The sequence below is a fragment of the Vicia villosa genome, linkage group LG4 (assembly GCF_029867415.1).
Source record: "Vicia villosa cultivar HV-30 ecotype Madison, WI linkage group LG4, Vvil1.0, whole genome shotgun sequence".
In the NCBI taxonomy this organism is placed as follows: domain Eukaryota; kingdom Viridiplantae; phylum Streptophyta; class Magnoliopsida; order Fabales; family Fabaceae; genus Vicia; species Vicia villosa.
In genome coordinates, this window is record NC_081183.1 from 195,608,176 (window position 1) to 195,621,639 (window position 13,464).

At 32.9% G+C, this 13,464-nt stretch overlaps 1 protein-coding gene across 1 annotated transcript; it reads left to right on the forward strand.

Moving 5' to 3' along the window:
- Nucleotides 1-7,760: 7,760 nt before the first annotated feature.
- Nucleotides 7,761-13,197, forward strand: LOC131596654 (small RNA degrading nuclease 1-like). Its single transcript, XM_058869377.1, has 13 exons — nucleotides 7,761-7,874; nucleotides 7,957-8,006; nucleotides 8,259-8,441; nucleotides 8,536-8,619; nucleotides 9,288-9,356; nucleotides 10,486-10,626; nucleotides 10,739-10,855; nucleotides 10,935-11,004; nucleotides 11,141-11,241; nucleotides 11,543-11,683; nucleotides 11,796-11,903; nucleotides 12,078-12,182; nucleotides 12,548-13,197. The coding sequence occupies exons 2-13, from the start codon at nucleotides 7,974-7,976 to the stop codon at nucleotides 13,067-13,069; spliced, it is 1,674 nt and encodes a 557-aa protein (XP_058725360.1). The 5' UTR covers nucleotides 7,761-7,874; nucleotides 7,957-7,973; the 3' UTR covers nucleotides 13,070-13,197.
- The last annotated feature ends 267 nt before the right edge of the window (nucleotides 13,198-13,464 follow it).

Consider the following 13,464-nt stretch of genomic DNA (forward strand, 5'->3'; position numbering starts at 1 on the left):
GAGATTTTAGGTCTGCCGCTCGCCTAAGCCCGTCCCGCCAAAACCCACCGCCCACCATAGCCCGCCCCACCAAAGACCGCCGCTCCGTCAAAATCCGCTCTTTTTTAGTTAATTCTAGTATTTCTAATTCTTGATAATTTTATTTTATACATTTATTTGTGAATATATGTAATATTTTTTAAGTATAATTTGTTTAAAAGATACTTTATAAAAAAATTGTTCTAAAAACTATGTGAAAAATCTAATTAAAATGTAAAAGAATTATAATAATATATTAAAAAAAATGATAAATAAATAAATAGGCGGGCAAGCCCGCCGGCCGCCAACCCGCCACCTTGGCGGGGCGGGCTAGGTTTTTATGCCCATTTTAACTTGGCGGACATGTCCTCCCCGCTTTTTTTTGGCAGACATATGGCGGGGCGGGGCGCCCACTTTGCCACCCCTAACTTCAAACATATCTTCCATTACCTGACTAAAATTATGCAAATAAAAAAGATACTGAATGAACGATGTGTAGAACAATGGATGCTTCAGAGTAGTCAACTGTATATTTGATCCATGATAAACTTCATCCTATCGAGTTCCTTTTATTTAAGGAGAAACCATATTAGGTAAAGGTCAAATTCGTCAACCCTTTCCCAATTTATAGGTTTCATGTATAATAGTTTCACCACGCCCCAATGAAGTATACGCATTTCACGCTTTATTTGACTGATTTGAAAATTCACAATGTCAATATGAACTTTGTGAATTGTATTGGATATTAGCTTAGCAAACTCATTATGGTTGAAATCAAAAGCAATGGATAGACACACTTTAATTTCTTTGTTTTATAAACCAAAATAATTCTTAAAATCTTCAAAATGAAACTTAATGAGTTTACCACGAAATGAATGCAGTTCTAAGTCTAGTATAATTCACATTACAGTAGAGGACTTTAACAATATTTGGGGTTATACTTTTTATCTATCCCAATAAATTTAACACACTATGGTTCTTCATTGGTTGAAGAAATTAAATACCAATGTGAGACTCACCCAGCTTTGTATATGTAATATTCGACTTCAGTGGGTTTGTGGAGAAAGTGTTCAGCATACATCTTAAAATAATGATCATTAATCAAATGATTTACTTTTAGAGTTAATGCAACCACATTACAAATTTGAGTATCATCAACATGAAAAAGATTAGGAGCAGAGACAACATGAAATTTGGTTGTTTTTAAAGATCTACTTATAGTAATAATCTTAACTCGAGGACCTTTGGTTGCTTGCATCTTGCTTCTCTTACCTTTATGAATTTATGAAGGATTAGAGGAGAATGACTTTCTCTCGTCCTTTTGTTTCTCATAAAGACTTTGTTAATGTTGGTCCATAGTATGGAATTATGAATGATGATGAATAATGATGAAGAAATGGGTATGAATGAATGTGGAGATAGAAGTAATTTGATAAGAATGAGTTTTAGTTTTGAAAATAAGAAATTATAAAATGATTTTTGAGTGAGAGTTTTAATAAAAATGTTTAATGACAAGAAAATGCAAAGCCATAGGCCAAGGAATGAAATATGAAAATCTATGATTCAGATTAGGAACATGTGATTTGAATCTGAGAGCAACTTTTGGTTTTTGATTCAAGTAGGACTACTTGAGATTCAAATCAAGGGGCTCAGATTTCATGAAAAAACATGCTCTCATTCTAATCAAAATGAGGTGTGATTCGAATCAGACGTCAACATACTAATTTAAATAAAATATGGCATGCTTAATTTGAGTTATGGGTCTTTGTGATTCGAATCACATAGAAAAATTTTGAATTTTTTTTGAAAGTTTTAATTTAATGCATGAGAGAAACAAATATTTTTATGAAATGAAAAAATAACACAAAGTTTTAAATGATAAAAAATACTTTAATGTGTATGCTAAAAAGATTAATGATTTTTTAATGATTCATAATAAATAATAAATGATATACACAAATGAATAATAATAAAAGATCTTATATATGATGTGCTTAGGTGAATCACTTGTGTTATGCATACTATCACACAAACATGGTTCAAACAAACAACACATCGGTCACATATCAAACACATAAAATTAAGGGATGCTACGAGAAGAATAAATGAGCTTGGAACAATCATACCAATTTGACGATCTAGGCTTTGACTTGTTGCACACAAAATGATTAGTAAACGACAACAATAATAGTAAAAGAGAATTACAATCAATCATAAACCATTTGATACTATTTCCTTTGCACGTCTGGAAGATATTATCATACACTCCTTCATTAGATATCATATGAACTTAAACGACATATGTTTTGATTATTTGATCATCAACATAATAATAGGCAGACGATTAGCTACTTCATTGCTTGAACAAATGTCTTGACAATCTAGGCTAACTGATTCAACACTTTAACAATGATATGGATCTTACAAAATTTAATACTTTGGAAGTCTTAAATGCTTGTTGAATAATCAATGAACACGCCAACATTCACGAAACTATCTTCATCTTCGTTGACTATGACCTTGGAAGAGTATGTCAACAAGGAAATGTTTCTTCTTTTATTCACAACCCTTTCACAAAATTCAGACATATACGTTTTGTGATGAAATTATTTTTTTATGAATAATCATCAAATGTAAATAAAAATTTTAAGCTATACTACTAAGTTTTCGATTACTTGCACACAACTCAAACTTTATTAGTTCAATCATGAATGTATCTACTTATAATGAAATTCAAACTTACAATTAAAGATTGATTAATATACTAATAATGGGTTACTTCGGTTAAATCTATGTCATTCAAATAATGATATAAATAAAATGCTTAGATGATAATGAGCATATTGAATCTGCATAGAGGGAAACACTCTTTTTTCAAATAAAAAACTTTTAAGATAAAAAAAATCCATATTTTCAACTTTTGAAGTCACTTAGACTTGATCAAAAGAACCAACTATGAGGTCAATTCTTGGCACCATGGGAGCAGCTTGCATGTTCTAATACCAATTGTTGAGCGATAATACGGGAAAGAGAATGACTAGAAGAGGGATGGGTTGAATAGACCTTCCCCCTTTCAAACTATTTTCAAAAATATTTTCTATTACAAAATCAAAGTTAAAAGCGCGAAGAAAAATGTAGCTGAAGGATTCAAAAACTATATATTTCATTGTCTTTATAAGAAATATGAGTCAATTAATATCATAAACAACTACGGAACTTGAAGTTGCTTGGACAAGCAATTTAAATCAAACAACTTAGATACAATACGATCTTAATTGAAGCAATGAATGTTCAATGAAATAGAAGCATCTCATACATACACTTATATGATGAAACACTATAAGCAAAATCTAATTCTACGTGTCATTCTAATAATGAACAATACCTAACATACATGATAATATGCAAAAAATTAAAAGTGATAGAGAAAGAAAGATGAACCTCAGATATATAGTGGTTAAATAATTCGTCCTCATTATGCCTACTCCACTATTCGATATTTTTCACATATAAAATGGTAACATCTTCAAATATTTTTAAAGTTAAAGATACAAGTATTTTAATACTACATATTATCATTAATATGAACACTAACAACCAGATGCTTTAGCCAACACATATGAAAAACAATAATTTCTTCTGTTGATGCAGATTAGTAAACTGATAAGATTCAAGATCTTCAATGATGTTGATCCAACAAACTTGATAGACTTGTCAGAGTGATTGTTCTAACAACGAATAAGGAGAACTCCCAATTATGTACTACAACAACCAATGTAATCAAAATCAGACAAGAACGACCGATTCACTTGGCTAGATTGGGAGACCCGTATTAAACACATTTGTCGTGAAGAAAATAGATGTGCGAAAGTTTTGGCAAGTATGGGTGCGACCTATACTAGAGAGATCCTGAAGTCTTGCAATTTGACATTCTCTTTATTTTCTGATCTAGTTAGCATTATCCAACCTCACATTATTAGTCTGTAATTTTTGTTCTATTGGACTTAGGCCATCTTGTATCTAAAAAAAATCACGAGAGAAATTAAGAACTTTTAGGAGGTACAACTTAAGAGTAGTGTCAAATAAAAATGAACAAATGCGATTTAATGTACTATTTAAATAATACTTTATCACTTCAAATTAGTTTTATACCTACAATAAATAAAGACAATACATTAAAAAAAACAATAATATATGATAAAAATAAATTATTTTTTATAAAACAATAATATATGATAAAAATAAATTATTTTTTATTTATAAATTTCTCTCCATGAATTTGACAAGTAAATGATGGGAAAATAATATGTGATAAAAGTAAATTATTTTTTATTTATACATTTTTCTCCATGAATTTGATAAGTGAATAATAGGGAATAATATATGATAAAAGTAAATTATTTTATTTTTTTTAAATTAAAATATTAATATTTACATCATTCTCACATAATCAAAAGTAAAATTAACAAAACAAAAAATTGGAATTAGATTATAAAGAAACAATATAGTCAATAAAAGCATTTAGTTTAACAAAATGATCCTTTTATATTATAAAACTAACACTATTTTTTCTTCAAAAAGACACAAAACTTACGTTTTTTGTTTAAAAAATTGTAGAAATTAAAAATATTTTCAATAAATGTTACTATATAACATAGTTTGCCATTTTGTTGATCTTTTCGCCTCTATCGTGTTTTCTGCATTTCTATTATGTTATTCAGTTACTTTATTTTCTATTATGGATGTTTAAGAGGCTTGGTTTTTCCAACACTCTCGGCTCTTGGATTCAAACTATTCTTGCTTATGCTTACTTATCTATATCTTTAAACGGGGCCAATCACGGTTACTTTAAGTGTTCTAGGAGAGTTAAGCTAGGTGACCATTTGTCGCTTCTTCTTTTCTGTTTAGCAGCGGTGGTCCTCGGTAGAAATATTTTCAAGTTGGCTTATGCGGGTGGTTTAGATCTGATCAAATATTTTAAGGATTGTTGTGTTCCTTCTCACGTCCTTTACGTGGATGACATCCTGTTTTTTTGCATTGGAAGAATGTCAAATATTCATGCCTTGACAAAAAAAAAATCTCGGAGTATTTTAATGCTTCTGGTCAAGTTTCTAACCTCTCGAAGTCTTTTATTTACTATGGAGCCATCTCGAAAAGTATACTTGATAAAATCATTAGTATCACTAGATTCAACAAGGGTTATTTTCCCTTCAATTATTTAGGTGTTCCCATCTTCAAAGACAGAGTCAAGGCTAATTATCTCCAAGCTCCGACTGACAAAATCATATCCAAGCTTACTGCCTGGAGAAGATCCCTGCTCTCTGTGGCAGACAGAGTCACGTTGGTCCAGTCAACAATTTAAAGTATGCTCACTTATTCCATATCTCTCTACTCTTAGCCTATGCTAGTGTTGCGAAAGATTGAAAAGGCTTCTAGAAATTTTATATGGTCTGGTAATATTAACAATAAGAAGCTGATCATGATGGTTTGGAAAAAGATGTGCCAATCTTTTGCTCATGATGGTTTAGATATTAGGTCCTTAATTAAGTATAATGAAGCTACCAATTTGAAACTTGGTTGGGACCTTTTAAATAGTACCGATGATTGGGCTTTATTGCTGAAGAAAAGAGTTTTACGGCCTTATGGAATTATCAAGCATCATATTTTTCCTCAGTGTGGATTGGCATAAATCAGAATGAAGTCTGTTGCGAAATCACATTTCTAGGTCTCTTGGCACAAATGTTTCTATCATTTTTTGGTCTGACTTGTGGTGTGACTGTCCTCTTATTGAAGATATCAATCATGATTTTCTTTTGTCACATGATATTAATCCCTACGCCACTGTTTCAAATTTCATCCAGGAAGGGCAGTGGGTGTTTCCTACTAAATGGTCCATTTGGTTCCCCAATATTCTCCAAAAGTTGTCTTTAATCCCTAATCAACTCGCTTTTGATTTTCGGTACTAGTCCACTATTTAGTCGGGTATTATTAGTTCCAAGGAGGCCTACATTCTTAAAGTCCCTTATACTCCCAAACTTGATTGGGAGATAACTATATGGCATTTCGACATCCCCCTAGCGATGTCCCTTTTAGTTTGGAAGCTTATGCATGATAGTGTTCCAACAAATGATATGGTTAGTCATAAAGGTATCTAGTTGCCTTCCCGTTGTAACAATGCTTTGTGTAACAACCTAGGCCAACAAGGGCGGGGAGCGGTTTTCGATGCACGAGGCATGACAATGAGATAATCTTTAGGCCGAAGAGGGCGGGGAATGGCTGCCGAATTCACATCGGAATGAGAGAGATCTCGAGGTTGTGCATGTATGGGACTACATCATTGAAGGAAGGCTTTTAAGGATTAATTGATACTACATATACCAACAAGATGCATCTTCTTTTCGGTATCCCAAACAAATAAGAACTCTATAGTTAAACGTGCTCGACTTGGAATAATATTTGGATGAGTGACCTTCTAGGTAGTTTCTCGAAAAGCGTTTTAGTAAAGACAAAACATTCTGAAAAGATTTATATTGGTTTGTGAGGTCAGTCAGTAATCCTGAAAGTAGTCTAAGGCGTTACAAATGGTATCAGAGCAGACATCTCCCAGTACGATATGGTTCGGGGACGAACCAAGCGGAAACTGGTAGGCATGTAACACATGAGGCCAACGAGGGCGGAGAATGGTTGTCGGTGCACAAGGCATGACAATAAGACACTCTTGAGGTAGAAGAGGGCGAGGAGTGGGCGCCGAATTTACATCGAAATGAGACGGATCCTGAGGTTGTGCAGGTATGAGACTGCATGCTTGAAGGAAGGCTTATAAGGATTGATCTGTACTACATATACCAACAAGATGCTTGTTCTTTTCGGTAGCCCAACAAAGAAGAATTCCATAGTTAAGCAAAGTCTTAAGAGCTATTGAAGTTGGAAAGAGTAATGGTTGGCAAAGCTTTAGATCGAATTAGACTCGCTCTTGATAGTCAGAGCTTTCTCCAACCATTCTTTGGTGCCTTGGAGGTTTAAAGCCCGTTGAGCTAAGTGCATAGATCCGTCTAACATCACTAATTTTTTCATCGCTCACATTTACACAGAAGGTAATAGCTATGCAGACTTTTTGTCAAATATAGGTTTGATTTCTAATCTCATTAAATTTTTTGATTCCATCCCTTTTAAAATTAGGAAAGATTTTGTAAAGAACACGTTAAATATACATTTTTAAGTAGTTTTTTTGTTTCTTTTGATGAGGTTTTTAACTCCCCTTCTCTCTTATAATGTTTCTATTCGCTATATATATGAATCTTATTAAAAAAAAATCTCTATTTTGATGCGAAAATAGAGAAAATCTCGATCCACCCCTTAATCTCTTAGCCACTTGGTAAAATTTTATTTATGCCCCCTGCTTTTGTAGATGTATCTCCGAAAGCACCTTTTTTCTTTTATAAAATTAAATTTTTTTCGTAGGTGCATCTACGAAAGCGTTAAAGGATTTGAAAATAGTTCCGTTGATGTACATACGGAATATTCTATTATATTTTAAATCAATTATATTTAATTCCAAAACTCACTTTTTATAACAAATTAAATTATAGCAAATCAGTGGTGGGTGAAAAATTCAAAGGGTGGGGGTGAGAAATTCTAAAAAATAACCTAGTATGCCATTTTGTCGATTTAAAAATTTTAAAGTTTATTTATTTTTATTTATTTATTATTTTAGCCCATTTTTATTTTTTAATAAATACTCAAACCCTAAACAACCAACACTCAACATTCGTCATAGCCCTCCGCTACTGCTCCGCCTCTGCAATTGAACCCCACCGGAAAACGCTTCCGGACTCGGTCGTCGGCCTCTAGAAACAGTGAGAAACTCATTCTTATTTTCAACTTCTAATGTTTGCGTCTATTCACTCATACTAACTGCTTTACTGCTATAATATTCAGGTTTTCCTTCACTCGGCATGGATAACAAGCTTGACACAGCGGAGAAGAAGGTAACTTTCTTCTTATAACTTTTTTTAATCACTACCATACACTCTATTGAATGTTGCAGATTCAACCAACATGTTGCTGTTAATTTTTTTTGGCTATATCTGTATTGTGTTATTGTACACCACTAATAATACTCTATATATTGTGCTTGTGTCATTGTACACCACTGATACTCTATATATTGTGCTTGTGTCGATTCGTTCCGAGAGTTTTAGATGTATATCCCTGGAAATTAATTCTTTCATGTGTGTTAGGTGCTGGTTGATATTGTAAAATTGGTACAAAAAAGAGGCATGAAGGGTAAACTTGGAGGCTGGAAGGAATTCTTGAACGTTCATGATAAGAAATTTGGGGCAGGTAAGAGTGATCCATCCAAGAGGTCCCATGAGGATTTGGCTGAATTTCTAAAGACATTCTCAAGTGATGAGGATTTAAAGGTAATCATTTTTCAATATATTTATGTCTTTTCCTAAAGATAAAGTTAATTGCCCATATGACGAGTCTTACCTATTTTCTTCTTGTTGTGCTCAGTATTTTGATAACATCTTGCGGCATCATTCAAATCAATACACGGTAGAGCGACTGAAAGATAGATCTCATGATTCCCCAGAGCAGGTATGTTTTCAAACTTTCTGTCTTGCACTTAAACCTACCTTTTATATATTTTATCAGGACTAGTAATTAATAAGTATTTCTAGATTTAACCAATTTTGACTCAAATATTGATAATCATTTTGTTTTCCTTGTATTTTTTAGGACTTATTTTCCCTACCCTTAAAGCCACATTGGCTATATGTATATTTGACTTTCTTCCTTTACTATTGCCTCCTTAATCGATTCGACATATTTCTTTTAAATAAATTTTATAATGACCGTCACTTATTTCATTACTATTTACATGTACCTTATACATTCTTTTTTTTAAAATTATAGTTCCATTGTTATAGCTTTTACTAAATTGTTTCTTTCTTGCCCATATAAACATCGATGTTCAAGCTTGAATTGTCTTGTTGCTGCACCCGAATTTGAATGTAAAACCTTAAGTTCAAGAGACCACAGCTGAATATTGCATGATGCATATAATCTTTTATATTTAGCAAAGACATCATCTAATATTACATTCTGCTGCCAATTATTGTTTATGCTTCTTACTGTGTTTTGTGGCCGATGATGGGATTTACATGATTTTCAATTTCAAAGTCAAATAGTTATAAAATCTTGTTTAATCTTCTTTTATTAATGATCCTGCTATGTTTTTTCTAACCTTAATGTTGGTAGCGCAGAGTTTAGTCCAAGCAACTATTCAGCACCCGAGGTACCCAATGGATTACTCATTCCCATCTATTGACGAGGTCTGTTATGATTATCTGTTCTCAAATTTTCTGGTCAGCTTACGTAAATTGAAATGCTAAGTAGTCCTCGTTGAGGTTATGTACACTGCTTAAATGTGAACTGCCTGACTTGTGAAATGCTCATAGATATGTGCATTGGCCTTTCTATTCTTGTCTAGGTGAAGATGCCATTAAAGAAGTGCCCGGGGAAATTTAGTATTTTTTATTATTTATTATATAATATATAATAGGATGCTTCAGAAAATAATCCAGAAGAAGATTGAGCTTAAAAAAAGACTGGTCTTATTTTCTTTAATGAAGCTCACGGCGGTGATTGATGTTTCATTACTCATATTTTCTGTGTTTGAAAATGAAATGGTTCAGAAAATTGAAATTATTTGTTCTTATGAGTACATTCACATGTCATTTTGGCAATTAGTCATGTGCTTTTGCTATTGCTTTTCATAAATGTTGCTCAGGGATAAGAAGAAATATATGATAAAATGAACACATCAATATGCACCTTTTTTTATTGCGGTACACATCAAAAGTGCTGTCATTGTCTGGATGAAATTAATCAAATCCATGAATTCCTTCAGAAATCTTGGTGCTGATATTACTTCCTCCATTCCATATCAATTGTTGTTTTTGTTTCAAAACTATTGTGTTCATAAACTCATGTCCAGTTGATATATATTTTTTTAACTATAGCATTGGTCAGGAGAGATAACTTCGAAATCTAAATTGCTATTAAGTATTAACAATAAATATTAGGGAAATTAGGAAATAGAATGAGGTTATTTGAATCCAAAGATATACAATATATTATTTTTTAATCTGCGTGTCCCCTTAAATATAATAGATATGAACTGGAGGCTGTAGTTTATTATGGCATGTGTATGCAAGGCACAGGCCTAATTTCATTTTGCAATATGCTACTGTCGATGTCCTTGTTTTCTCAATTGATCGTGTTTAGAATTGAGTTTTTTTTATTTTTTATCATCCTTACACATTTTTACTATTTGCTTTAGTTTAGTTTGTTTATTTAGCAATGATCCGCTACAGTTTATGAACATACGGGTTATGTTAGTTTTTAGTCAAACAAGGCACTTATCGATTATCTATGTTGGTTTTTCTGTGGAAAATGAAGGGATGGTTAGTGATAACCCTTAAAAAAAAGGCCAAGGGGATAAAATCTACTACAATGCTTGCTGTTGATTGTGAAATGGTTCTTTGCGAAGATGGAACTGAAGCTTTAGTCAAAGTTTGTGTTGTAGATCACAATTTAGAGGTGATAGTTTGTGCTAGTTCTTCCTTTTACTCGGTCACTTATGTCAGTCCCCTCTTCCCTACCTGCCCAAAGATTGAGCTTCTGTAAGATTGATAATTTTTAAACTTTTCAGGTCAAACTACACGAACTTGTTAAACCGGAGAAAGCAATCACAGACTACAGAACAGAGATTACCGGTGTCTCTTCTAAAGATCTAGAGACAGTGACTCGCTCCTTAGCTGATATACAAGTAAATCTGTGGTTCATTTTGTGGTTTTCCTGTATCATCCTTTCAAATGCTTAATGAAGAATTGTGTTGTGCTTTGTAGAAATCGTTGAAGAAGCTGTTATACAGTGGAGCCATATTAGTGGGACACAGTTTAAATAATGATCTAGGTGGTAAGTGTCATGTACATTTTATTTTAGTTGTGTTCTTGAATGGACTACTGCTAGTTTCTGTGTATATGAAGGGCTTGAGTTCTGCTGCATTCTTTTTCTTGGTTTCGTTTTATTTACTAATTATAGTCATTTGCAGTGCTGAAGCTAGATTATCCTAGAGTGGTTGACACTGCATACATCTTCCAACCCATGGATGGATCTACTTACAGGAGTCCTTCTTTAAATAGTTTGTGTCAGGCAAGTTGCAACTTATTTAAATGCAATGCAAAGATTATGATTCTGTATTAAACACCATCTATGTTATGAAGTATTATTACGAGTTATGTCCATGTAGTTATTTTCTTTGGAGGAACTTCGTTAAGACTTTGTTGTTTTGAATGAAGGTTGTTTATTGTGCAATTTTGCTTGTTTATGCTTTATAATTTAGAATATTCCACCGTACAATCTCACAAGCAAATTACGGTAATAAGATTAATGTGGAAGAAATACTGCAAATATTAATCTAAGATTGACGGCTTGTCACTTTTTGTTGTGACAGGCTGTGTTAGGCCACGGAGTTCGGAAAAAGGGTGCTACACATAATTGTCAAGATGATGCATGTGCAACAATGAAACTTGTTCTTGCAAAGATCAAACATGGTGTTGATAAGCCATTTCCATTAACATTGGTTCAAGAGCCTGTAAGTCATTGTATTGTATACATTTTCAGTACTGAGGTCTTGTTTTTATACTCACGGTGGTTAGTTAGTAACTATTGTCAGAACATCATCGTTTTCTGTTGTCTCATTTTAGGTTCCAGAAAGTGAGATGTCGAAGCTGCTTATTCACAGAATACCAACCACTGTGAACAGTGAAACACTACACAAAATTGTTCCTGGAGACTTCACAATAGAACTAAAGGTATAGTAGTATCCCAATATTTTGAGGAAGAGGATCATCAGTAATTATTGGAATAGCATGGATCCGTCTTTAATTTGAGGACTTTTAGTTTTGTTATGTGGTACTGTTGTTGAAATTCAGTCACTGGACTATTTTCCTTGTTTGAGTTCTGATCCATTGTAAAATTTGCTGCAGCCTACCAGGAATGGTCAAGTAGACAAGTATTCTGCCTTAGCTATCTTTAAGAACCCAAGAGAGGCACGTGAGGCATATGAAAATGTCCAAGGCAGCCAAGAAAAGGTAAATATACTATACACCAATATTTATTGATGCTACTTTGTATTACCGAGTTTTTTTGTTGGTTAGCTTAGGGAAAGAAATACTACATAACCATGGATTCCATTCGCTACCGAAATACTTGCCTTCATTTTTTCTAATATAGATGTTTAAATGTTTATACATCTATGTAAATCTCTTCCTAAAATCTGATGGCAAAACAACTCATCCTTGAGACTGACTGTTCAACAAAATGGAATCCTCATTTTCTATTCAAAGTTTCTTATAATAAATTGATGTCGTAGTTTTATATCACTTTATTAAAAGTATGCTGAGTCCCCTTTTGATCAATCTCATACCAGTCAGTGATGTGTATTGCTTTATGTTAGGATTCAAATGGGCGTCTACAGAAACTTGTAAAATGTCCGGGTACAAATGCCGGTGTATATGTTCGGACAATGGGAGTTGATGATAACCGCAAAAAGAGAGATTTACAAGAGGATGAGACACTTGACACATCCAAGAACAAGAAAATAAAAATGGATCCTGAAGTTGAAAAGGATGATGCCCTGAAACCTTTACAAGTGAAACATGAACTTGAAAAGAAGGCCCATTTGAAACAGATTGAAGCACTGAAACAACGTTTAAAAGAAAGTGAATCGGAGCACTTGAAGGAGATTGACGCATTGAATAAACGGTTGAAAGAAAGTGAATTGGAGATTGAATCAATGAAGGAACAATTGGTGAGTCAACGATCAAAGGAAAGTGAGTTGGAGATTGAATCAATGAAGGAGCAGTTGAGGAAAAAGGACTTTGAAATCAACACTCTGCATAAAATGATAGATAACATTAGAAAAAAGCCAAAACCACCAAGACAATCTATTAAGGAACAAATGGATGATACATGTTAACATTGATCAACAACCTGGATAATTTATATTTGTTATATTAGGATTCTGTCATGCAGTACTATATTATTGTTTGAAACGTTTTATGTAATATTGACTAAATACAATCTATTCAGTTTGTTATGGTTTCATCCTTTTGTTGTGCAAAGTTTATAGGTTTCTTGCAGTTGCACTGCAAATCATACATAATTCTCTAGCAAAAATAATAAAATTTATAGGTTCCTTAATGTGTAAAGTTTGTAGCCTCTTTAATGATGGCTATTTATAAGCACTTCGAGTCCGTTTTACTTTTGTAAAGCACTTTGACTTGTCAAAAAAAGAAGGAATAAATAGATTGACCAGCTAGTTTGCTTGCCAATCAAGCCAATATGAAAAATTGTTTCACATTTTTCATATTG